Source organism: Salvelinus namaycush, chromosome 14 (genome assembly GCF_016432855.1).
Source record: "Salvelinus namaycush isolate Seneca chromosome 14, SaNama_1.0, whole genome shotgun sequence".
Taxonomy (NCBI): Eukaryota; Metazoa; Chordata; class Actinopteri; order Salmoniformes; family Salmonidae; genus Salvelinus; species Salvelinus namaycush.
The window spans coordinates 7,727,147-7,754,130 of NC_052320.1; the positions used below are offsets into that span (position 1 = coordinate 7,727,147).

Here is a 26,984-nt window from a genome sequence, read left to right on the forward strand (position 1 = left end):
ATTAGGAACACCTGCTCTCTTAGTTTTTTTATTAGGAAGGTGTTTCTAATGTTTTGTACACTCAATGTATGTTATTTATCCTGTTAAAACAGTAGAAGGCAGAGCATTCGATCCTTTAGCTAGAGAATGTCACCCCAATGATGTACAAAAAAGTAAAGTGAAAAAAACTTGTCTTAGCTCCAAAAGCTAATTCCACAGGCTTTAGCTCAGTGGGCTAACATGATATTGCATCACACAATAACACGTTTGTCACCCTCAGAATGTTGAATGGGTAGGAATGAGGATTGTGGTTGTACTGTAGGTACAGTTCACAATGTAAGTAGAAGAGACTTGTGATATGTTTCAGTGTACCAGAGTTAAAGTGTAACTGCACCTATAATGTACATGTTCTGATATCCTTTCTTGCACACACTCTGATATGTCAACACACACTCTGATATGTCAACACACACTCTGATATGTCAACACACACTCTGATATGTCAACACACACTCTGATATGTCAACACACACTCTGATATGTCAACACACACTCTGATATGTCAACACACACTCTGATATGTCAACACACACTCTGATATGTCAACACACACTCTGATATGTCAACACACACTCTGATATGTCAACACACACTCTGATATGTCAACACACACTCTGACATGTCAACACACACTCTGATATGTCAACACACACTCTGATATGTCAACACACACTCTGATATGTCAACACACACTCTGATATGTCAACACACACTCTGATATGTCAACACACACTCTGATATGTCAACACACACTCTGATATGTCAACACACACTCTGATATGTCAACACACACTCTGATATGTCAACACACACTCTGATATGTCAACACACACTCTGATATGTCAACACACACTCTGATATGTCAACACACACTCTGATATGTCAACACACACTCTGATATGTCAACACACACTCTGATATGTCAACACACACTCTGATATGTCAACACACACTCTGATATGTCAACACACACTCTGATATGTCAACACACACTCTGACATGTCAACACACACTCTGACATGTCAACACACACTCTGATATGTCAACACACACTCTGACATGTCAACACACACTCTGATATGTCAACACACACTCTGATATGTCAACACACACTCTGACATGTCAACACACACTCTGATATGTCAACACACACTCTGATATGTCAACACACACTCTGATATGTCAACACACACTCTGATATGTCAACACACACTCTGATATGTCAACACACACTCTGATATGTCAACACACACTCTGATATGTCAACACACACTCTGATATGTCAACACACACGAGGGGTTAAGAAATACACTTGGTCATGATTGGCTCAATAACACTCAACTCTCCACACACACATCTATAGAAACACACACACTCAGTTCACGTCCTTTCACTTTGTTGCCCTTTCAGCGTGTGTACTGTATGTGCGTGTGTCTGTGTGTGTGTTGTATTCCCCTCTGCCCCTTCCGTCTACCCTCAGCCTCATGGTGTGATGGTGTCCTCCCTCAGCCTCATGGTGTGATAGTGTCCTTCCTCAGCCTCATGGTGTGATGGTGTCCTCCCTCAGCCTCATGGTGTGATGGTATCCTCCCTCAGCCTCATGGTGTGATGGTGTCCTTCCTCAGCCTCATGGTGTGATGGTGTCCTCCCTCAGCCTCATGGTGGATTGGTGTCCTCCCTCAGCCTCATGGTGTGATGGTGTCCTCCCTCAGCCTCATGGTGTGCTGGTGTCCTCCCTCAGCCTCATGGTGTGATGGTGTCCTCCCTCAGCCTCATGGTGTGCTGGTGTCCTCCCTCAGCCTCATGGTGTGCTGGTGTCCTCCCTCAGCCTCATGGTGTGATGGTGTCCTCCCTCAGCCTCATGGTGTGATGGTGTCCTTCCTCAGCCTCATGGTGTGATGGTGTCCTCCCTCAGCCTCATGGTGTGATGGTGTCCTCCCTCAGCCTCATGGTGTGATGGTATCCTCCCTCAGCCTCATGGTGTGATGGTGTCCTCCCTCAGCCTCATGGTGTGATGGTATCCTCCCTCAGCCTCATGGTGTGATGGTGTCCTCCCTCAGCCTCATGGTGTGATGGTATCCTCCCTCAGCCTCATGGTGTGATAGTGTCCTTCCTCAGCCTCATGGTGTGATGGTTAAAGAAGGTCAACCATCTGTGACCAGATGTGATTTACTTTGAATACTGTCTTCATTTTATTTTGTTATCTGTGTTTTCAGTTTTATTTATGTCCTTCCTTGTTTTTTTTAATGGCTGAAAATCAAGCAACAATTGATCATAAAAAACAAAACTGTCTCCATGTAGTAGAGTAAGACTGTTCTGGCCTAGATTATGAACAACAGGGATTATAAAGGGGTATTTTATTTTGAAAAAGCAGGGGACTTTTATTTTGAAACAGCAGGGGGCTTTTATTTTGATAACAGTTGGATGATGTTATTGGGACATATCACAGTGACTTAACAGTGTGAACTACTGAACTGTTGACTGGGTCAGAGGAGGGCGAAGTGTAGCGGAAATCGAACTCTGGAAATTTGTGTTGGCTCCCAGAGCTAATGCCTTGGCTTTATCTCAGTAGGCTAACCCAGTCTTGATTCACACATTCACAACCTTTGGTCACACTCAGAATGCTCAAAGGGTAGGACTGATTCTCTTAGTTAAACTCTATGTACAACAATGTAAGTAGACGTGACATTGAATATGCTGTATATTTTAATGCAACCTTTTGCACGACTATTCTGTACATGTTCTGATGTCCATATTTCCACACACATGAGGAGTCAGTAAATGCACTTGGTCATGATTGGCTCAATAACACAACACACAAATGAAACACTTCTTAATTTGAAAATCCACAGTCAGTCCATGTCCTTTCTGTGTGTGTGTGTGTGTGTGTGTGTGTGTGTGTGTGTGTGTGTGTGTGTGTGTGTGTGTGTGTGTGGGGGGGGGGGGGGGGGGGGGGTGTGGGGGGGGGGGGGGTGTGTGTGTGTGAAAGAGAGAGCAGTTGTACGGGAGAGTGTGTTAAGTATGCGTATGCATGTACTGCATGAATGTATGTACATACAGTACCAATCAAAAGTTTGGACACACCTACACATTCAATTTTTCTTTATTTTTACTATTTTCTACATTGTAGAATAATAGTGAAGACATCATAACTATGAAATAACACATATGGAATAATGTAGTAACCAAAAAAGTGTAAAACTCAAATTAGACTATTTTATATTTGAGATTCTTCAAAGTAGCCACCCTTTGCCTTGATGACAGCTTTGCACACTCTTGGCATTCTCTCAACCAGCTTCATTAGGTAGTCACCTGGAATGCATTTCAATTAACAGGTGTCCATCATTACAACAGTCCATCATTACTTTAAGACATGCAGGTCAGTAAATCCGGAACATTTCCAAAACTTTGAAAGTTTCTTCAATTGCAGTCACAAAAACCATCAAGCACTATGATGAAACTGTCTCTCATGAGGACCGCCATAGGAAAGGAAGACCCAGAGTTACCTCTGCTGCAGAGGATAAGTTCATTAGAGTTACCAGCCTCAGAAATTGCAGTCCAAATAAATGCTTCACAGAGTTCAAGTAACAGACACATCTCAACATCAACTGTTCAGAGGAGACTCAGGGAATCAGGCCTTCATGGTCAAATTACTGCAAAGAAACCACTACTAAAGGACGCCAATAAGAAGAAGAGACTTGCTTGGGCCAAGAAACACGAGCAATGGACATTAGACCAGTGGAAATCTGTCCTTTGGTCTAATGAGTCCAAATTTGAGATTTTTGGTTCCAACCGCCGTGTCTTTGTGAGACGCAGAGTAGGTGAACGGATGATCTCTGCAAGTGTGGTTCCCACCATGAAGCATGGAGGAGGAGGTGTGATGGTGTGGGGGTGCTTTGCTGGTGACACTGTCAGTGATTTATTTAGTATTCAAGGCACACTTAACCAGCATGGCTACCACAGCATTCTACAGCGATACGCCATCCCATCTGGTTTGCATTTAGTGGGACTATCATTTGTTTTTCAACGGGACAATGACCCAACACACCTCTAGGCTGTGTAAAGGCTATTTGACCAAGAAGGAGAGTGATAGAGTGCTGCATCAGATGACCTGGCCTCCACAATCACCCGACCTCAACCGAATTGAGATGGTTTGGGATGAATTGGACCGCAGAGTGAAGGAAAAGCAGCCAACAAGTGCTCAGCATATGTGGGAGCTCCTTCAAGACTGTTAGAAAAGCATTCCAGGTGAAGCTGGTTGAGAGAATTCCAAGAGTGTGCAAAGCTGTCATCAAGGCAAAGGGTGGCTACTTTGAAGAATTTCAAATATAAATATATTATCATTTGTTTAACACCTTTTCGGTTACTACATGATTCCATATGTGTTATGTCATAGTTTTGATGTCTCACTATTATTCTACAATGTAGAAAATAGTAAAAATAAAGAAAAACCCTTGAATGAGTAGGTGTGTCCAAACTTTTGACTGGTACTGTATGTATGCACGTTTTTTATGTATGTTTGTGTGTACTGTTTGTGTGTGTATGTGTGTATATGTGTGTGTGTGTGTGTGTGTGTGTGTGTGTGTGTGTGTGTGTGTGTGTGTGTGTGTGTGTGTGTGTGTGTGTGTGTGTGTGTGTGTGTGTGTGTGTGTGTTTGTCTGCATCTGTCTGTGTTGCCTTCAGCTCCTCCAGTCCGCCCACAGCCTCTCTTGTCTTTTTAAAGTTGTGAAGGTCAGTCAGGTTGGTCAATTCAGTCACTCAGTCAGGTCAGTCAGTCAGTCAGGGTAGATGAGGAACCCAGAGAATGTGCTGTATTTGTTGGTGTTTCCTCCATGGACCTTCCCCCCGTCCAGCTGTACACACACCTCGTCCCCCACGTCTAGATGCAGGATCACACTGTTAGACGCATAGTCATAGTTCTGGTCCGCATCCTGGGCGATGGCACTGGCCCTCACCTGTCACACACACACAGACAGACAGACAGACAGACAGACAGACAGACAGACAGACAGACAGACAGACAGGCAGACAGGCAGACAGACAGACAGACAGACAGACAGACAGACAGACAGACAGACAGACAGACAGACAGACAGACAGACAGACAGAGCAAATGTCATGTGTCATGTGTTGAAACCATCAAGGTTATAGCTTTACAATAGGCAACCCCCCCCCTCCTGCTTTGTAATAGTAACTTAATCAATGCATTTGTGTCTCCGTGTCCACACGAGTAAACCCAATTAAATGTGTTAAGAAACAAGTAAAGATCCACTGCCTGCGGGTCAATACAGACTGAGCTCCCCACCAGCATGCAAATGGAAGGAGGCTTAGACTGGGCTGGACACAGTGGATGTATCCCAAATATCTCCCTATTAGTGCACTATAGGCCCTGGTCAAAAGTGGTGCACTATAAAGGAAATAGGGTGCCATTTGGGACGCAGATAGACACTCAATACCATGCATATTGAGCTCTGCTATTAGCGCAGGGGCGTTTACATCATAAGCAGCAGGTCAACAGCTGCTGGGGGAAGATACTGTTGCTGTTTCTAGACCTGACTGCCTGACTTCTTGACTTCCATCCCTGTAGACCAGTGGTCGCTAACCGGTCGATCGCGATCGACTGGTTGATCTTCAAGGCATTCCAGATCGATCGCCAAACATTTCATTAGTTTGATACTAGCCTACGTGAGATTGAATAACTTTTAAAATCATGACCTGAGAGAGACTGTTTTGATTGAGTTCATGTCTAAGTTTTTAGTTCTTATTTCAGGTTATGTCGATATAGGACTCGTTTTACTGTGGATATAGATACTTTGTATCTGTTTCCTCCAGCATCTTCATAAGGTCCTTTGCTGTTGTTCTGGGATTGATTTGCACTTTTCGCACCAAAGTAGGTTCATCTCTAGGAGACAGAACGCGTCTCCTTCCTGAGAGGTATGACGGCTGAGTGGTCCCATGGTGTTTATACTTGCGTACTATTGTTTGTACAGATGAACATGGTACCTTCAGGTGTTTGGAAATTGCTCCCAAGGATGAACCAGACTTGTGGAGGTCTACAATATTTTTTCTGAGGTCAGGCTGATTTCTTTTGATTTTCCCATCATGTCAAGCAAAGAGGCACTGCGTTTGAAGGTAGGCCTTGAAATACATCCACAGGTACACCTCCAATTGACTCAAATGATGTCAATTAGTCTATCAAAAGCTTCTAAAGCCATGACATCATTTTCTGTCATTTTCCAAGCGTTTAAAGGCACAGTCAACTGTATGTAAACTTCTGACCCACTGGAATTGTGATACAGTGGGTCAGATATAAGTGAAATAATCTGTCTGTAAAAAAGTGTTGGAAAAATTACTTGTGTCATGCACAAAGTAGATGTCCTAACCGACTTGCCAAAACTATAGTTTGTTAACAAGAAATTTGTGGAGTGGTTGAAAAACGATTTTTAATGACTCCAACCTAAGTGTATGTAAATTTCCGACTTCAACTGTATATTTTAATATTGAGGATTATTTCACTTTCTCTGGTCGTAGGAACAACATGAATTTGTGTATGAGGATGATGCCATGCGACTCGAGTGTCACCATCAGGTGGAAGGGTGTCCCCTCTCTCTGGTCACTCTCACCGGAGGAAAGGAAGGAGATAGCAGGGACCGTGAGAGGCGAACCCTCTGCTGCTCTCTCTCTACCTCTGCTGAGACTAATGACCAGTTCAAAACAACTTTGAACTCAAGAATCTCCGACTTCCGACTTCAGTGCGTTTCAAGACAACTGGGAACTCTGAAAAAAACAAGATCCGACTGGTTAAAATCTTTTTAAAGGTCTTCCAACTTGGAATACCAAGTTGGAAAGTCTGGCATCTTTCTAGAGCTCCGACTTTCTGACCTGAAGATCACTGACATCACGATTTGACCTCATTTCTTTTCTTCAAGTTCCCAGTTGTCTTGAAAGCACCATGACCATCCGATGCAGGTAGCATCAGTCCAGTAAAATAAGAATGCAAATTATTTCAATTAATGCTCAGCTGTGCCTCACAAGTGCTACACCAATTGATCTATTTTGTTATCAAAGCTCGAGTTTTTAAATCTAATATGGTCTGAGAAGAACAATATTGGCAGGCCATGCATATAGCCAATATGCTGTGATCATGTATTAGGCCTACCGAACAAACTTCCTACAGAACCGTTTTTATTAGGTTAATGATACATTTTAAGTCATGTTTAAATTCTGAGCGGTAGATCTCAGCTTGCTTTTTGACTGCGAAAGTGATCTTCACTCAGAAAAGGATGGTGACCACTGCTGTAGACTACCCATTGTCCCATGTGAACACCTCATCCTCATCTATTCTACACTAGCCAATCAGCCTTCTGCTTCATTACACAGGTCCGAGAGCCCCATCCACAGCTACAGCAGCTCTCTGATGACCAATAACAGGGTGTGTGATCAGCTCTGCATCCTCTGAGGACCAATAACAGGGTGTGTGATCAGCTCTGCATCCTCTGAGGACCAATAACAGGGTGTGTGATCAGCTCTGCGTTCTCTGAGGACCAATAACAGGGTGTGTGATCAGCTCTGCGTCCTCTGAGGACCAATAACAGGGTGTGTGATCAGCTCTGCATCCTCTGTTGACCAATAACAGGGTGTGTGATCAGCTCTGCGTTCTCTGAGGACCAATAACAGGGTGTGTGATCAGCTCTGCGTTCTCTGAGGACCAATAACAGGGTGTGTGATCAGCTCTGCATCCTCTGAGGACCAATAACAGGGTGTGTGATCAGCTCTGCGTTCTCTGAGGACCAATAACAGGGTGTGTGATCAGCTCTGCATCCTCTGAGGACCAATAACAGGGTGTGTGATCAGCTCTGCGTCCTCTGATGACCAATAACAGGGTGTGTGATCAGCTCTGCATCCTCTGAGGACCAATAACAGGGTGTGTGATCAGCTCTGCGTCCTCTGATGACCAATAACAGGGTGTGTGATCAGCTCTGCGTCCTCTGAGGACCAATAACAGGGTGTGTGATCAGCTCTGCGTTCTCTGATGACCAATAACAGGGTGTGTGATCAGCTCTGCGTTCTCTGAGGACCAATAACAGGGTGTGTGATCAGCTCTGCGTCCTCTGATGACCAATAACAGGGTGTGTGATCAGCTCTGCGTCCTCTGAGGACCAATAACAGGGTGTGTGATCAGCTCTGCGTCCTCTGAGGACCAATAACAGGGTGTGTGATCAGCTCTGCGTCCTCTGAGGACCAATAACAGGGTGTGTGATCAGCTCTGCGTCCTCTGAGGACCAATAACAGGGTGTGTGATCAGCTCTGCGTTCTCTGAGGACCAATAACAGGGTGTGTGATCAGCTCTGCGTCCTCTGTTGACCAATAACAGGGTGTGTGATCAGCTCTGCGTTCTCTGAGGACCAATAACAGGGTGTGTGATCAGCTCTGCGTCCTCTGAGGACCAATAACAGGGTGTGTGATCAGCTCTGCGTTCTCTGAGGACCAATAACAGACAATATGGTTGTGATCGAGGAAGAGGTCAGTAGCTAGATCCCAATCCGTCTGTTTATCCAGTGCAGTCTGTACAAGGACCTGTCAGATAGTCGGGCAGCACTAACCAACCAGGTGATGTCATCCTCTGACGGAAAGCTACACAATTACAGTCTTAAAAAAGAGGAGTGAGTATGTAAGATTTATATCTCAACTCCATAGACATACTGTCTGTCTGGCATCAGTGGCCTAACTGACCTTGTATCTATCTGTCAGGCTTCATGTCTAGGCAGCCACGGTGTGAGTGCTGAGCATAGACCACTCGATCTCTGTCAGCACCCCAGACGACCGACGCATATCTCCAAGACACGGCACGACAGGCCGGTATGATCTGCAGCTCAACTAACGTCATGTCACTCAATCACGCTACTTTACTGTGCCATTGGTAACACTTTACATAAATCTAACAAATATAATAATGCTTTATAAGCATGTATGAGCCCTTATGTCCTTCTCCCCAACAAGGTGCATTCTGATATATATACAGTGGGGAGAACAAGTATTTGATACACTGACGATTTTGCAGGTTTTCCTACTTACAAAGCATGTAGAGGTCTGTAATTTTTATCATAGGTACACTTCAACTGTGAGAGAAGGAATCTAAAACAAAAATCCAGAAAATCACATTGTATGATTTTTAAGTAATTAATTTGCATTTTATTGCATGACATAAGTATTTGATACATCAGAAAAGCAGAACTGAATATTTGGTACAGAAACCTTAGTTTGCAATTACAGAGATCATACGTTTCCTGTAGTTCTTGACCAGGTTTGCACACACTGCAGCAGGGATTTTGGCCCACTCCTCCATACAGACCTTCTCCAGATCCTTCAGGTTTCGGGGCTGTCGCTGGGCAATACGGACTTTCGGCTCCCTCCAAAGATTTTCTATTGGGTTCAGGTCTGGAGACTGGCTAGGCCACTCCAGGACCTTGAGATGCTTCTTACGGAGCCACTCCTTAGTTGCCCTGGCTGTGTGTTTCGGGTCGTTGTCATGCTGGAAGACCCAGCCACGACCCATCTTCAATGCTCTTACTGAGGGAAGGAGGTTGTTGGTCAAGATCTCGCGATACATGGCCCCATCCATCCTCCCCTCAATACGGTGCAGTCGTCCTGTCCCCTTTGCAGAAAAGCATCCCCAAAGAATGATGTTTCCACCTCCATGCTTCACGGTTGGGATGGTGTTCTTGGGGTTGTACTCATCCTTCTATTCCTCCAAACACGGCGAGTGGAGTTTAGAGCAAAAAGCTCTATTTTTGTCTCATCAGACCACATGACCTTCTCCCATTCCTCCTCTGGATCATCCAGATGGTCATTGGCAAACTTCAGACGGGCCTGGACATGCGCTGGCTTGAGCAGGGGGACCTTGCGTGCGCTGCAGGATTTTAATCCATGACGGCGTAGTGTGTTACTAATGGTTTTCTTTGAGACTGTGGTCCCAGCTCTCTTCAGGTCATTGACCAGGTCCTGCCGTGTAGTTCTGGGCTGATCCCTCACATTCCTCATGATCATTGATGCCCCACGAGGTGAGATCTTGCATGGAGCCCCAGACCGAGGGTGATTGACCGTCATCTTGAACTTCTTCCATTTTCTAATAATTGTGCCAACAGTTGTTGCCTTCTCACCAAGCTGCTTGGCTATTGTCCTGTAGCCCATCCCAGCCTTGTACAGGTCTACAATTTATCCCTGATGTCCTTACACAGCTCTCTGGTCTTGGCCATTGTGGAGAGGTTGGAGTCTGTTTGATTGAGTGTGTGGACAGGTGTCTTTTATACAGGTAACGAGTTCAAACAGGTGCAGTTAATACAGGTAATGAGTGGAGAACAGGAGGGCTTCTTAAAGAAAAACTAACAGGTCTGTGAGAGCCGGAATTCTTACTGGTTGGTAGGTGATCAAATACTTATGTCATGCAATAAAATGCAAATTAATTACTTAAAAATCATACAATGTGATTTTCTGGATTTTTGTTTTAGATTCCGTCTCTCACAGTTGAAGTGTACCTATGATAAAAATGACAGACCTCTACATGCTTTGTAAGTAGGAAAACCTGCAAAATCGGCAGTGTATCAAATACTTGTTCTCCCCACTGTATATATGCTAAGTACATTGCTGACTAATCATTAGAAAGTAAGCCTTGTCTAAGCCAGAATGGCCCATTGAGCCTTACCCACAATCCATCTCGTTAATGCTGAGTGCCAAGCAGAGAGGCATCGGGTCCCACTTTGGTATGACTCAACACGGGATTGAACCCCCAACCTTCCAATCTCAAGGTGGGCACTCTAACAAAAGAACACTGATTCCTGAACACTGGTCCCACATTCTGTGTAAGTCACACTCAACAGACCATGTCATCGTATTAACAGGCTTGTTGAGAGAGGCTGTTGTGTAAGTTTGAAAGGGTTTTTGTCCACCCTTTCTAACACTGTGTTGCTCTGTGGGCAGTCAGAGGGATAGATAGAGGGATATAATAAAGGAAAGATAGTCAGTCATACAGTGAGGCAGGGGAATGGAGGACCAGAGAAAAAGAAACATGACCGAGATGCAAAACCTGAAAAAGCATGACGGTAAAAGGATGACAAAACAAGATAAGTTGGTCAACAGAGAGACAGGAAGGAAGAGGAACAGAGAAAGAGAGAGAGAGATCAGGGGACGAGAGGAGAGGAAGATAGATGTGTTAATGGAGGTTGGTAGACAATGGGCTGAGGGACGAGGCAATAGGGAGGTGAGTGTTGTGAGGGCCAGACTGAGATAACACCACAAGACAGATATATAGACACCCACACACTGAACATGTCACGATGTCCAGACAAGTGCATAAGGCATTAGAGAGAGAACAAGAGAATGGCTCTAAACATTGCCTAGACATTGCATTTGTGTACTAATTATCGATGTCTGTTTGAATTAGGTGAAATCGGTATAGTAATTAATGAATCCAAAGACTGGGATGTGATTCCTCCAGGGGATATTTGTGTCTGTTTTAGTGGTAGGTTTCCTTCTTGCTGTTAGGGGACATGACGTGTGGTTGAAGTTAGAGGTTATGGTGGTGACATGGTGCTGACAGGTTATGATATGGTTATGATGGTGACAGCAGTGTTTTCTCTCCTATTGCCATTTAAAGAAATAAAGATTTGGTATTTAACATTCTACCACATTTGCAATTGCCTTATCTATGCTAATGCAGCTATGTTTTATAATATATCATGGAGCGGTAATATGTGATGCTATACTTCTTAAAGGTAACATCTCCCCTAACCCCTCATTAACTTTGTGATGGTGCTATCATTAATCTATGAATGTACAGTCCCTCACAGAGACTGAATGGACATAGGGCAATTCTAGCAAATGCCAGATGGGCTGGTCCATCTTAAGCCCAGTGGGCCTGTCTAAATTGGGGTTTAAGTGCAGAAATGTCATTATTTGTCTAAGGCAATAGAATGGGCCAGTATGGGGGCCTTGAAGGGGGGGAAAATGGTCCGGTTGGTTACAAATGGCCGGGCTGTTTTCTGGTCCGAGTCCATCCCTGCTCAGCTAGCACATAACGATCTGAGAACCATGTATCTTAGATCTTGGTGAGAGCGTGGTTGTCCTATGATTATTTTGCATACAACCGTCCCACAACTTTCTGGGAATGGTGCAGGATATCCAGCTAGCGCTTAAGAAACATCTGTGGACATTTCAGTACTTCAGCATAACGTTTTCTGCAGGTTTCCTCATGCTTCTATTTAAAGTCATGTTCTTGGAACATTAAGAAAACTTTCCATAAAAAAACATGAGAAAACCTTAGTAACATTCAAAGAACATTCTAAGAATGTTATTTTTTTTTAAACATGAGTGTACAAAACACTGACTGTACAAAACATTAGGAACACCTGCTCTTTCCATGGCATAGACTGATCAGGTGAATCCAGGTGAAAGCTATGATCCCTTTTTTGATGTCACTTGTTAAATCCACTTCAATCAGTGTAGATGAAGGAGAGGAGAGGTTAAAGAATGATTTTTAAGCCTTGAGACAATTGAGAGATGGATTGTGTATGTGTGCCATTCAGAGGGTGAATAGGGTTAATTAAGTGCCTTTGAACGGGGTATGATAGAAGGTGCCAGGCACACTGGTTTGTGTGAAGAACTGCAACGCTGCTGGATTTTTCACGGTCAACAGTTTCCTCATTGTATCAAGAATGGTCCACCACCCAAAGGAGATCCAGCGAACTTGACACGACTGCGGGAAGCATTGTACTCAACATGGACCAGCATTCCTGTGGAACACTTTCAACACCTTGTAGAAAGGGAAATAAAGTCCATGCCGTGACAAATTGAGGCAAAGGTGGGTGCAACTCAATATTAGGAAGGTGTTCCTAATGTTTTGTACATTCTGTTCTCAGTGTCAACAAAACTCTCTCTATCCTCTATCTTGTTAAGTGTGGTCCCACCTGATCATAATGAGTGCTCGTTTCTTTGAAATGGGGTGTTTAAATAGACAAAAATACACAGCTTTGTACGAGTAAAAAACAAACATAGCATGCTAACTCCATTCTTGTAGTGCAGTGGACTAATTCCATGGATAGCGAACAGAAGGTCATATGTTCAAATCTCACTGATGCCGTGCAAAATTAAAATTGAAATAAATGTGTTTACATGATTAATGCCTAAGCAAATGAGTGTCCTATTTGTGCTTGTAGTTCAAAACGGTTAACCCAAAATAAGCTAGCAGTGTTATTAAAAGTCTTATTGAAACGTGTTCTCAGAATGTTATTTAATTACCTCCAAATACCCTATAATTTCTGTTCTCAAAACCTTAATAAAACCCCCCAGCAAAAACTTTGAGACAACCAAAGTAAAACGTTCCCAGAACCTCCCTGCAACCTAAAAATGAACGTTCCCAGAACAGGCGAAATGTTAACTTCGTTTAAAAAACGTTCAGTTTTACCGGTCAAGAAACGTATGGCTTTGTTCCCAGACCCAATGTGAAACCAAAAAGGTACACTCCGACAACTTCCAAGGAACCAAATGTGCCAGCTGGGTGGTTCCTTGAGTATTGTCATAAACAAGGAATACCAATGATATCTATGTTATATCACTGTCGTGACACAACTGGTATGTAAGGGAAGCCCGCTGACGCCCTGTACATTATCTGGAAGTAATGGACGACGTGCTATGGACGATGTGCATATTATATAAAATGTTCAAAGTGGACAAATTCATTGCCTCAGATGTAATCTTTCCCTGGGTCTTTTTAACCAGTCATTTTATACTCTTTTAATAGATCATATGAAAGTGGTTTCACACGGCCACTCTGTAATGACCAGAACCTGTATTAACTCCAGGTAGAAGTGACATGGTGTGCTTCCCAAATAGCACCCTATTCCCTACATAGTGCACAAATTTTGACCACAGCCATATGGGCCCTGGCTTAAAGTAATGCGCTATAAAGGGAATAGGGTGTTATTTGGGGTCCAGACATGGACATGGTAGAGCTGCTGAAATGCATTATAATTAGCCTTCAGGGTATTGTAGCTAAGGAAGCTCTGACTCTGGCTGTACACTGTGCTTCTCTCTGTATAATGGATTTCAATATGTGAGCTCAAATCGCTGGGTTTTCTGTAGAAATTGATATAACCTGTGATATAACCTGTATTTCATACTTCGAGACAACCAACAAAAGAGTTAATGATTATGTAATATAAATCTCTCAAAATAGACATCTTTTTATATTTCTTGCCATAGTAATTACATACATACCAAACATTAGGAACAGTGTATTTATCAAGTGACATCATTAAGCTTGTGACCCTGGGTCTCGACCCTGCCCTGTGCAACTGGGTCCTGGACTTTCTGACTGGCAGCCCCCAGCTGGTGAAGGTAGGAAACAACATCTCCACCCCGCTGATCCTCAACACTGGGACCCCACAAGGGTGTGTTCTCAGCCCTCTCCTGTACTCCCTGTTCACCCATGACTGCGTGGCCATGTACGCCTCCAACTCAATCCTCAAGTTTGCAGACAAGAAGGCTTGATTACCAACAACAACGAGACAGCTTACAGGGAGAAGGTGTGGGCCCTTGGAATTTGGTGTCCTCTCACTCAACGTCAACAAAACAAAGGAGATGATTGTGGACTTCAGGAAACAGCAGAGGGAGCACCATCCTATCCACATCGCCGGGACAATAGTGGAGAAGGTGGAAAGTTTTAAGTTCCTCTGTGTACACATCACGTACAAACTGAAATGGTTCACCCACACAGACAGCGTGGTGAAGAAGGCGCAAGAGCGCCTCTTCAACCTCAGGAGGCTGAAGAAATGTTGCGTGTCACCTAAAACCCTCACAAACTTCTACAGATGCACAATCGAGAGCATCCTGTCAGGCTGTATCACCGCCTGGTACGGCAACTGCACTGCCCTCAACCACAAGGCTCTCCAGAGGGTAGTGCGGGGGCAAAATACCTGCCCTACAGCACCCGATGTCAAAGGAAGGCCAAAAAAATCATCAACGACAACAACCACCCGAGCCACTGCCTGTTCACCCCGCTATCATCTCTCTCTCTCTCTATCTCTATCTCTCTCTCTCTCTCTCTCTCTCTCTCTCTCTCTCTCTCTCTCTCTCTCTCTCTCTCCTTCTCTCTCTCTCTCAGCCCGCCCCCCACGCTCCCCCCCTCCCCCATACTCCCACCTGTCTTGTCTTGCCATGTGCGGCAGAAAGAGAGAGAGTTTAAGAGCTACTTTTCTATTGTCTTCCCTCTAAGAGGTCAGTATATCACAGCCAATGAATCCTGTCAGTTTTATTACCAGTGAACCAAGGCACCACAGATAAAAAGATAACTTTGTATACCCTCACATCTCCCTGCCGGTCTCACAGAATAGCCGTGCTTGATCAGTTTATTACCCTATCCCCACCTCCCGAATGGCTCCTGAGTTGCTCCCGAGTGGCGCAGCGGTCTACTGTACTGCATCTCAGAGCAAGAGGCATCACTGCAGTCACTGGTTCAAATCCAGGCTGCACCACATCTGTTCTGATCGGGAGTCCCATAGGGCGGTGTACAATTGGCCCAGCATCGCCGGGGTAGGCTGTCATTGTAAAGAAGAATTTGCTCTTAACTGACTTGCCTAGTTAAATAAAAGTTACATTTAAAAAATTCCCTCTGCCCCTTCTTTTTTCAGATTCTCATTTCATCTATCCTTGTCTGTCTCTTTCGACACATTTGTTCACACATCTTGGGTTGTATATAAAATGACAGTGCAGCTGCTACCCCCTCCCTCCCTCCCAGGCCCGTTTACCAGAAGCCCTGTAATGAAAGGGCCAGGGCTAGCCAGAGACAAGAGAGACAGCCCCAGGCTCTATGCTGGCCCCCAGGGGCCTCCTTTCTCCTCACAGCCCCAGGATCAGCTCAGTGTGGCGGCCACACATGGAGGAGCTCATTCCCCCTCCCCTGGCCATCTCCATCTCCCTGTTGATCTCAATTTTTCTTGTCTCTCTCTCTCTCTCTCTCTCTCTCTCTCTCAATTCAGAGGGTTTATTGACATGGGAAACGTGTTGCCAAAGCAAGTGAAATAAACAAAGAACAAAAGTGAAGACACAAAACAACATCAATAGAAAACTAGTCAAAATTAACAGTAAACATTGTACTCAAAAAGTTTTCAAAAAGATAAAGACATTTCAAGTGTTATATTATGAGCTATGTACAGTAATTTAGTGATGTGCAAATAGTTGTAGTACGAATAAACAGAGAAATATTGGTGGTATTTAAATGTTGTTTGTGCTCCACTGGTTGTCCTTTTCTCATGGCAACGGGCCACAAATCTTGCTGCAGTGTTTGCACACTGTGGTATTTCACCTAACAGATATGGGAGTTTAGCAATGTTTGATTTGTTTTCAAATTCTTTGTGGGTCTCTGCGATCTGTGGGAAATATGTATCTCTAATGTGGTCAAACATTTGGCAGAAGGTTAGGAAGTACAGCTCAGTTTCACTTCATTTTGTGGGCAGTGTGCACATAGCCTGTCTTCTCTTGAGAGCTAGGTCTGCCTACGGCAAGGCAAATCAATGCTTACTGAGTCTGTACATAGTCAAGAATTTTCTTAGTTTTGGGTCAGTCACAGTGGTCAGGTGTTCTGCCACTGTGTACTCTCTGTTTAGGGCCAAATAGCATTCTAGTTTGCTCTGTTTTTTGTTTGATTCTTTCCAGTGTGTCAAATAATTATATTTTTGCTTTCTCATAATTTGGTTGGGTCTAATTGTGTTGCTGTCCTGGGGCTCTGTGGGGTCTGTTTGTGTTTGTGTTTGTCTTTGTGAACAGAGCCCCAGAACCAGCTAGCTGAGGGGACTTTTCTCTAGGTTTGTCTCTCTGTAGGTGAGGACTTTGTGGTGGAATGTGTGGGCATCGCTTCCTTTTAGGTGGTTGTAGAATGTAACAGCTCTTTTCTGGATGTTGATAACTATCTGGTATAGTCCTAATTCTGCTCTGAATGTATTGTTTGGGATTTTACACTAAGTATATCTTTTTTAATTCTGCATGCAGTTTCAATTGAGTGTTTGTCCCATTTTGTGAATTCTTGATTGGTGAGTGGACTCCAGACCTCATAACAATAGAGGGCAAAGGGTTCTATAACTTATTGAAGTATTTTTACACAGATCCTATTTGAGATGTGAGTTTTATGTTCCTTTTGATGTCTGAGAAGGCCCTACTTGTCTTGTCTCTTAGATCGTTCACAGCCTTGTGGAAGTTACCTGTGGTGTTCATGTTTAGGCCGAGGTAGGTATAGTTATTTGGGCAACAGTGTCTAGATTGAACTTGTATTTGTTGTACTGCATATTGGAACTTTTTTGGAACACCATTATTTTTGTCTTACTGAGATTCACCGTCAGGGCCCAAGTCTGACAGTAGGACTGTAGGCCCTCCTTGGTTGGGGACAGAAGCACATTTACATTTACATTTAAGTCATTTAGCAGACGCTCTTATCCAGAGCGACTTACAAGCACCAAACAGTAGACATTTGATTTGCATTGGGGAAAGTGGAAAAAGCTTTTCAATCACTCCCTTGAGTGCTGTGGCCACCCTTTCTTGCTGTGCTCTCGGGTCGTTTGTGCCTGTGTGAACTATTACGTGGCTGGGTGACCCTAGTTGACCATCAGATAGCAGGTGAGGGAACGCTGAGTATTTGGGCACCGCTGTGTGTTCGTGGAAAAGTTCATTTTCTTGTATGTATTTCCCATTCGAGTCCATAAGGAGTACAATCTGTGGCTTTTGTGTGTCCTCAGTGGGTGTCGAGGGGTTTTCATGGGGGCTGCTAGGAGGGAGCCATTTGTCTGTTCTGCTGTGGTGTTGAGGCTGTGGTCAGGATCTGGTGTGGGCTGTTCTGCTGTGGTGTTGAGGCTGTGGTCAGGATCTGGTGTGGGCTGTTCTGCTGTGGTGTTGAGGCTGTGGTCAGGATCTGCTGTGGGCTGTTCTGCTGTGGTGTTGAGGCTGTGGTCAGGATCTGGTGTGGGCTGTTCTGCTGTGGTGTTGAGGCTGTGGTCAGGATCTGGTGTGGGCTGTTCTGCTGTGGTGTTGAGGCTGTGGTCAGGATCTGGTGTGGGCTGTTCTGCTGTGGTGTTGAGGCTGTGGTCAGGATCTGCTGTGGGCTGTTCTGCTGTGGTGTTGAGGCTGTGGTCAGGATCTGGTGTGGGCTGTTCTGCTGTGGTGTTGAGGCTGTGGTCAGGATCTGGTGTGGGCTGTTCTGCTGTGGTGTTGAGGCTGTGGTCAGGATCTGGTGTGGGCTGTTCTGCTGTGGTGTTGAGGCTGTGGTCAGGATCTGGTGTGGGCTGTTCTGCTGTGGTGTTGAGGCTGTGGTCAGGGTCTGGTGTGGGCTGTTCTGCTGTGGTGTTGAGGCTGTGGTCAGGATCTGGTGTGGGCTGTTCTGCTGTGGTGTTGAGGCTGTGGTCAGGATCTGGTGTGGGCTGTTCTGCTGTGGTGTTGAGGCTGTGGTCAGGATCTGGTGTGGGCTGTTCTGCTGTGGTGTTGAGGCTGTGGTCAGGGTATGGTGTGGGCTGTTCTGCTGTGGTGTTGAGGCTGTGGTCAGGATCTGGTGTGGGCTGTTCTGCTGTGGTGTTGAGGCTGTGGTCAGGATCTGGTGTGGGCTGTTCTGCTGTGGTGTTGAGGCTGTGGTCAGGGTCTGGTGTGGGCTGTTCTGCTGTGGTGTTGAGGCTGTGGTCAGGGTCTGGTGTGGGCTGTTCTGCTGTGGTGTTGAGGCTGTGGTCAGGATCTGGTGTGGGCTGTTCTGCTGTGGTGTTGAGGCTGTGGTCAGGATCTGGTGTGGGCTGTTCTGCTGTGGTGTTGAGGCTGTGGTCAGGATCTGGTGTGGGCTGTTCTGCTGTGGTGTTGAGGCTGTGGTCAGGATCTGGTGTGGGCTGTTCTGCTGTGGTGTTGAGGCTGTGGTCAGGATCTGGTGTGGGCTGTTCTGCTGTGGTGTTGAGGCTGTGGTCAGGATCTGGTGTGGGCTGTTCTGCTGTGGTGTTGAGGCTGTGGTCAGGATCTGGTGTGGGCTGTTCTGCTGTGGTGTTGAGGCTGTGGTCAGGATCTGGTGTGGGCTGTTCTGCTGTGGTGTTGAGGCTGTGGTCAGGATCTGGTGTGGGCTGTTCTGCTGTGGTGTTGAGGCTGTGGTCAGGATCTGGTGTGGGCTGTTCTGCTGGCTTCTCTGGGGGAGTGGCCAGCTCTTTCATGGGTTGTTCTAATCTCTTTCTATTGCTCCATCTCAGTCCCCACCTTCACATTTATCTCCTTCATAATCCTACCATGCCTCCCTCACATATCTCTGTCTCTCTGTTTCACCAATACTGTCACGCCCTGGCCTTAGTTATCTTTGTTTTCTTTATTATTTTAGGTCAGGGTGTGACATGGGGGATGTTTGTGTGTTTTTGTCTCGTATAGGGTGTTTGTATTGTATAGTTTTTTTTTGTAGATTTCATGGGGTTGTGTTCAGTGTAGGTGTTTATGTATGTCTATGGTTGCCTGGATTGGTTCTCAATTAGAGACAGCTGTCATTAGTTGTCTCTGGTTGAGAGCCATATTTAGGCAGCCATAGGCATTAGGTAGGTTGTGGGTAATTGTCTATGTTTGGCGTTAGTAGCTTGTGTCTGCACTTTCGTTTGTTAGCTTCACGGTCGTTTGTTGTTTTGTCTAGTTTGTATTAGTGTTCGTCTCATCTTCAAATAAATAGAAGATGTATTTATATCACGCTGCACCTTGGTCCTCTCTTTCACCTAAAGACGATCGTGACAAATACGAGCAAAAATAGCAGACTTACATTAATAATCCTTCAACATATTGGAGCGATATTGCTACAATAAAAGCCCCTGCTCCCAACAATCATACTTTATATAATACATAATGTTAAATACCTTATAAAATAATATAGTAGTGATGGATACTCCTTTGTGTTTTAGGGGAAATCAAAAGTGGCCAAGTGCCAACGTTTCTAACTGCAGCCTCCCTCCGACTATGCCTGAGGGGAAAAGCACCCTGACCAAAATAATGAGGTGGATGACATATGCTGTCTGTCAATGGGAAGTCACAGCAACACGAGATGCTAATGTGATATTGGCTCGTCACTACAGGATGTCTAGCAGAATGACAAGCTAACCTTTAGAGATGACAATCAATTATTGTTATTGTTGTTGCTTATACAGTATATAAATATACTGTATAAGAAAACACATTTTAAAGAGTATATATATATATATATATATATATATTGCCTTTATTACTTTTGTCTATATTATTACCTTGGTCAAACCTGATATGCTATAGTAACACAAACACAATACCACATAAGGAGCAGGGGAGTAGATGAACTCAATCAGTTAATCAGATCATGTTTTAAACTGTTAACCACCACATAGAGCATGCAGTATATACAACACTACTATAACAGCCACATAAAACTGAATGTACAAAACATTAGGAACACCTGCTCTTTCTGTGACTGACCAGGTGAATCCAAGTGAAAGCTATGATCCCTTATTGATGTCACTTGTTAAATCCACTTCAATCAGTGTAGATGAAGGGGAGGAGACAGGTTAAAGAAGGATTTTTAAGCCTTGAGACAATTGAGACATGAATTGTGAATGTGTGCCATTCAGAGGGTGAATGGGTAAGACAGAAGATTGAAGAGCCTTTGAACGGGGTTTGGTAGGAGATGCAGGGCAGATCCGTTTGTGTCAAGAACTGCAACACTGCTGGGTTTTTCACGCTCAGCAGTTTCCTTTGTGTATTAAGAATGGTCCACCACCCAAAGGAGATCCAGCCAACTTGACACAACTGTGGGAAGCATTAAAGTCAACATGGACCAGCATCCCCATGGAACGCTTTCAGCACATGGTAGAGTCCATGCCCTGATGAATTGAGGCTGTTCTGAGGGCACCATAGCACCAAAAAACTGTAAGGGCACCATAGCCATAGCTCCATAGAACCCCCCTCCACACACACACACACACACACACACACACACACACACACACACACACACACACACACACACACACACACACACACACACACACACACACACACACACACACACACACACACACACACGCTTAATCAATCTACCTTAGAGTGGACACTGGACAGCCACACAGGGATTAACTGAACCTCTCCCTGGCTGGCTGGCTGGCTGGCTGGCTGGCTGGCTGGCTGTAGACTCCGTGACCTGAATCTCATTTACCTCATAACTAGCCACTGTACCAAGAAGCAATTTCAGGCTATCAATTTAGTCAGAGTAGCTAGCTTGTCTAACTATCTTAGCTTGTCACGCCCTGATCTGTTTCACCTTTCCTTGTGATTGTCTCCACCCCCTCCAGGTGTCACTGATTTTCCCCAGTGGATTTATATTTGTGTTTCCTATCTCTCTGTGCCAGTTCATCTTGTATGTTTATCCAAGTCAACCAACGTTTTTCCCGTTCTCCTGCTTTTTGCTATTCTCCTTTTTCTAGTCCTCCCGGTTTTGACCCGTGCCTGTTTCTGGACTCTGGACCCGCCTGCCTGACCAGTCTGCCTGCCCTGACCTCGAGCCTGTCTGCCACTCTGTACCTCCTGGACTCTGATCTGGTTTTGACCTTTTGCCTGTCCACAACCATTCTCTTGCCTACGCCTTTTTGATTAATAATAAACATTGTAAGACTCCAACCATCTGCATCTGGGTCTCACCTTGTGTCATGATATAGCTGGCATGCCTGCTGACAAAGTCGGGAGACATTAGAAAAGCAAGCAATAACTAAATGTTCTGAATATGACTCCCATTCCTTTTAATCTTTTACCTACATTTTAAAAGAGATGGAAAGAAGCATACGCGAATGTCTGGCTCGAATCTAATCGAGCATCTGACATTAACAGACACCACACTTCTATACAGACACCACTAGTTTCTGATACCTAAGTAAGCGAAATATAAATCTAAAACAACTGTCTTGGAGAATCAACTAGGCTGCAGTCAACTGGAAAAATCATCTCATGTGGTATTTTGAGTGGAACGTTTGCTGTCGTAACGTTAGTGAATACATTATAGCATCGGAGCTACTTGAGTGTGTGGCTTTGCCTTTTCTTTTTAATGTATTTTGAGTGGAACATAGACAATGATATGGTGCTGGAGACAGATTTTGAATATGAGGGCAAAAAGTGGTGAAGAGTCCCTTTCAGCCAATTTCAGAATATAAGATCTGTCTTTATAGAAACTGTTAAATTAAATGGGACCACCTGATGTGTGTGAGATTGACCTGGGTCTCTCTGTGAGGTTAAATAATTTAATTGAGTGAAACTCTAATTAATGGACAATCAATGGACAAGAAGGAGAGGAGGTAGAGGGGAGTATGAGTGGAAGAGAAGGGGGGTAGAGGGATGTGGGCATTTGGGAGTAGAGGGTGGTAGAGGAATGAGAGGGAGGTAGAGGGGGAAGTGGGGATATGGGGGGAGAGTTATTTCAGGGGATCTAATCTAAGAGTTATGAATGATTTAATGGAATGATGAGATGACTGGAATGACAATATAGGATGACACAAAGCAGAAGCCAGGTAGGTATCTTAAATATCGTGTTAGCTCTTTCTGAGTTTGCTAAACACAAATACAGGCTTTGGACACATTTAAAGATGAATAAGATTTAGATCACCTTATTAATCAATTGTACACAATGTCCAACTGAAGTTTGACATCCACTTTATCCCAGCGCCCGAAAAAGACACACAGAGGACTGAATGGTAACGTGTCAGTGTGGTGACTGATGAATTCAGATGAAAACATAGTTGTGTTAGAGTCCTCAAATTAAAGTGATTTATCCTAAGCCTCTTCTTTTCCTCTCCCCCCCAATCAGCCCCTCTGTCTTTAATTAGTACCAGGGGAAAGAGAGAATGAGGGACCGATGGATGAGTGGTCTGTCAGTTTCTCTTTCATTATTTATCTACAGTATCTATCTGAGGTGACAATCTGTGTCCCAATTGGCACCCTATTCCCTTTATAGTGCACTACTTTAGGGCTCATAGAGCTCTGGTCAAAAGTAGTGCACTATGTAGGGAATAAGGTGCCATTTGGGATACAACCCTGGTGTATAATATCTACTAATTAGACTTTCCTTTGGCGACAACCGACGGCAGCATACTGCCACTCGTCATTTGGCTATGACTGGTGGAAATGCAAATATTAGTAGCTGTGATTTTAAAGTGTGAAGCATCACTTCTCTTTAATGATGGATAATATTTTCTTAGATCTATATTTTGCTACCGTGTTGCTACCTCCCACAGATGCAGAGGAATGTGATGTGAATTAAAAGTGACAAATGTTGCATAGCGAAGGTGAAAGTGAGAGTCAGAGGCAGTGGTGTAGTGGTGCCTGGAGAAGTGGGCATACTCGAAATGGTTTTTACATTTTTCCAAATGGCCCGAAGGAAAGGCTCCCTGTGTGAAACATTCTATGAGAAACAGTGATATACACTGTTGAACTAGAATGATAAAGCCTGTATTGGTCTTTCACAGTCAAGCCAACCCAAGCTCTACTGTGCAAGTGGGCTAACAGTAGGCCTACTATTGAAACAGATAAATTAGTCACACTTTTTTTGTAGAAAAACAACAAAACTGAATTTTCGAAGTCCACAACAATATGTTTAAACCTTTATTTAACTAGGCAAGACAGTTAAGAACAACATTTTATTTACAATGACAGCCGACCGGGGAACAGTGGGTTAACTGCCTTGTTCAGGGGCAGAACGGAAGATATTTACCTTGTCAGCTTGGGGATTCAATCCAGAAACCTTTCGGTTACTGGCCCAACGCTCTAACCACTAAGCTACCTGCCACCCCAAAGAGTAGTTTCATGACCGGGAATCGAACACGGGCCGGGGCGTTGAGCGAGCCGTATCCTAACCAATAGCTTTTGAGGTCTGGGAAAATCTAAGAAATGTTGTGCAGGCACCTAGCACTCTTGTTTGGTTAGCAGTGTTTCTGTAGCACATGAGATTAATGGATGAATGCAAATAATCATTATATAATTCTGCCAGTTAAGCATAGACTACTTTGTAGCTAATTAACATGTAATTAAAGTTTTGGGGAAGGTCTTTCCATCTACCAGAATATGGTTAGGTCTATCATTAGCATTGCTATATTTTTCCTGTTCCTTAATTGTTTGAAACCTGGATGCTTTACTTCATATTACGAGGCAAGTCTTACCTTGCTTCAAAGTAGCCTATAGCCAAAATCCCACCATAGAAATGTGAAGGCAATCATTTTTTAAAGACTTACATGCGTTCTCCTGTTCTATTGTTTTTCTTTCACTGTCGAGCAGCCAGAGGTATTATTGTAGCAACGATAGTCATTAGGTCTCCCCTCTTTTTTAAATTTTATTTCACCTTTATTTAACCAGGTAGGCTAGTTGAGAACAAGTTCTCATTTACAACTGCAACCTGGCCAAGATAAAGCAAAGCAGTGTGACACAAACAACAACACAGAGTTACACATGGAATAAACAAACATACAGTCAATAACAGAATAGAAAAAGTCTATATACAGTGTGTGCAAAGGAGGTAAGATAAGGGAGGTAAGGCAATAAATAGGCCATAGTGGCAAAATAATTACAATTTAGCAATTAAACACTGGAGTGATAGATGTGCAGAAGATGAATGTGCAAGTAGAAATATTGGGGTGCAAAGGAGCAATAAATAAATAAATAACAGTATGGGGATGAGGTAGTTGGATGGGCTATTTACAGAAGGGCTATGTACAGGTGCAGTGATCTGTGAGCTGCTCTGACAGCTGGTGCTTAAAGTTAGTGAGGGAGATATAAGTCTCCAGCTTCAGTGATTTTTGCAGTTCGGTCCAGTCATTGGCAGCAGAAAACTGGAAGGAAAGGCGGCCAAAGGAGGAATTGGCTTTGGGGGTGACCAGTGAAATATACCTGCTGGAGCGCGTGCTACGGGTGGGTGCTGCTATGGTGACTAGTGAGCTGAGATAAGGTGGGGCTTTACATAGCAAAGACGTATAGATACCTGGAGCCAGTGGGTTTGGCGACGAATATGAAGCGAGGGCCAGCCAACGAGAGCATACAGGTCGCAGTGGTGGGTAGTATATGGGGCTTTGGTGACAAAACAGATGGCACTGTGATAGACTGCATCCAATCTGTTGAGTAGAGTGTTGGAGGCTATTTTGTAAATGACATCGCCGAAGTCAAGGATCGGTAGAATAGTCAGTTTTACGAGGGTATGTTTAGCAGCATGAGTGAAGGATGCTTTGTTGCGAAATAGGAAGCCGATTCTAGATTTAATTTTGGATTGGAGATGCTTAATGTGAGTCTGGAAGGAGAGTTTACAGTCTAACCATACACCTAGGTATTTGTAGTTGTCCACATATTCTAAGTCAGAACCGTCCAGAGTAGTGATGCTGGACGGGCGGGCAGCGATCAGTTGAAGAGCATGCATTTAGTTTTACTTGCATTTAAGAGCAGTTGGAGGCCACGGAAGGAGAGTTGTATGGCATTGAAGCTCGTCTGGAGGTTTGTTAATACAGTGTCCAAAGAAGGGCCAGAAGTATACAGAATGGTGTTGTCTGCGTAGAGGTGGATCAGAGACTCACCAGCAGAATCACCAACATTTCTAATGGATATTTCCATCTCTGTCCATGAAACCGCTTGCATGTGCAGTAGAACAGTGTTTTCCCGCAAATTGTATTTTGGAACATTTGTGTGCACATTGCTGCACAGAAAATGTGAAGAAATAATAGTTGATTAGCCTCATTAGTTAATACGGCGTATACCTCCACTACATAACTTTGATATGCATTGTGGGGAGTATATGCAATGCCCACTGAAAAATAAGCGGGTACATGGTGTATACCTGCGTACAGGGTTGGGGAGTAATTGATTACATGTAATCAGTTAAATGTAATCAGATTTTTTTTTTAATGTTAACTGTAATCAGTTACGTTACCAGCAAAATCTTGTAATCAGAAAATCAGAAATTTAGAAAAAATATATATTATGACACCTTTCTGCTTTCTAAATGAATAAAGTTCAAGTTTGTTCCACCTGAGCGAGTCACAAGACAGAGACAACTAGGATAACACACCAAATGCATTTGATGGATCCTTTTTGTCTTCTTCTAATGCCTCTTAAGGGGGAAAGTAATCAGATTACATTACTGAGTTTGGGTAATCCAAACATTACATTACTGATTACAATTTTGGACAGGTAACTAGTAACTGTAACGGATTGCATTTAGAAAGTAACTTACCCAACTCTGGCTGTGTGTACCCTCCACTACACCACTGCTCAGAGGTGATGGTCAATGAAGAACAAACGCACACACATATACATACACACACACACACACACACACACACTCTCTCTCCTACCTGTCCGTTCTTCTTCAAGTCAGCCCACATGCTGGTCCCATCTCCGCCCCTCATCAGAACATGGTAGGTGAAGAAGTAGATACCAGGTAGAGGACAGGTGAACTTCCCAGTACTAGGCTCATAGTAGTTCCCTACATTGGTTACCACATCATCAAACTTCAACACCTCGCTGCCCTCGTGCTGTTTCCTTAGCCCTGCATAAAAGGCGATCTTGGGGCTGTAGGAGGGGAGGTAACCATTAGGTCCAGGGCCGGGAGGCCCCTGTGGCCCTGGCTTGCCTGATTCCCCAGGGGGTCCTCGGGCGCCTGGAGGACCAGGGATCCCAGGGACACCGCGGTACCCCGTCTTCTTCTTCCCGGGGTATTCCGGTTGAGGGGACATGGCTGTCAGCTCCTGGCCTGGTTGTGCAGTACTATAAGTGTCACAGACCATTCTGCAGCTCCCCAGCATCTCATAATGGGTCCCCCCGCCGCCACTTCCTTGGCTAGCTCCTCCCCCTTTCATGGTGTGAACCAATAGGGGGATGGCTATCAGGAGGAGTAGAACCATGGCCACGCCCAT

At 44.3% G+C, this 26,984-nt stretch overlaps 1 protein-coding gene across 1 annotated transcript; it reads right to left on the bottom strand.

Annotated features, from left to right (window-relative positions):
- Nucleotides 1-4,814: 4,814 nt before the first annotated feature.
- LOC120058807 (complement C1q-like protein 4) lies at nt 4,815-26,984 on the bottom strand. Its single transcript, XM_039007540.1, has 2 exons — nt 26,424-26,984; nt 4,815-4,994 (listed from the first exon to the last, which is right to left on the bottom strand). The coding sequence occupies exons 1-2, from the start codon at nt 26,982-26,984 to the stop codon at nt 4,815-4,817; spliced, it is 741 nt and encodes a 246-aa protein (XP_038863468.1).

What these genes read in the sequence shown, in the direction of transcription:
- LOC120058807 (XM_039007540.1), bottom strand. Translation starts at nt 26,984, where the DNA reads ATGGGCGTGGCCATGGTTCTACTCCTCCTGATAGCCATCCCCCTATTG. An exon ending in ACTTGAAGAAGAACGGACAG is followed by an intron (nt 4,995 to 26,423) that starts GTAGGAGAGAGA and finishes TGTGTGTGACAG; the next exon opens with GTGAGGGCCAGTGCCATCGC.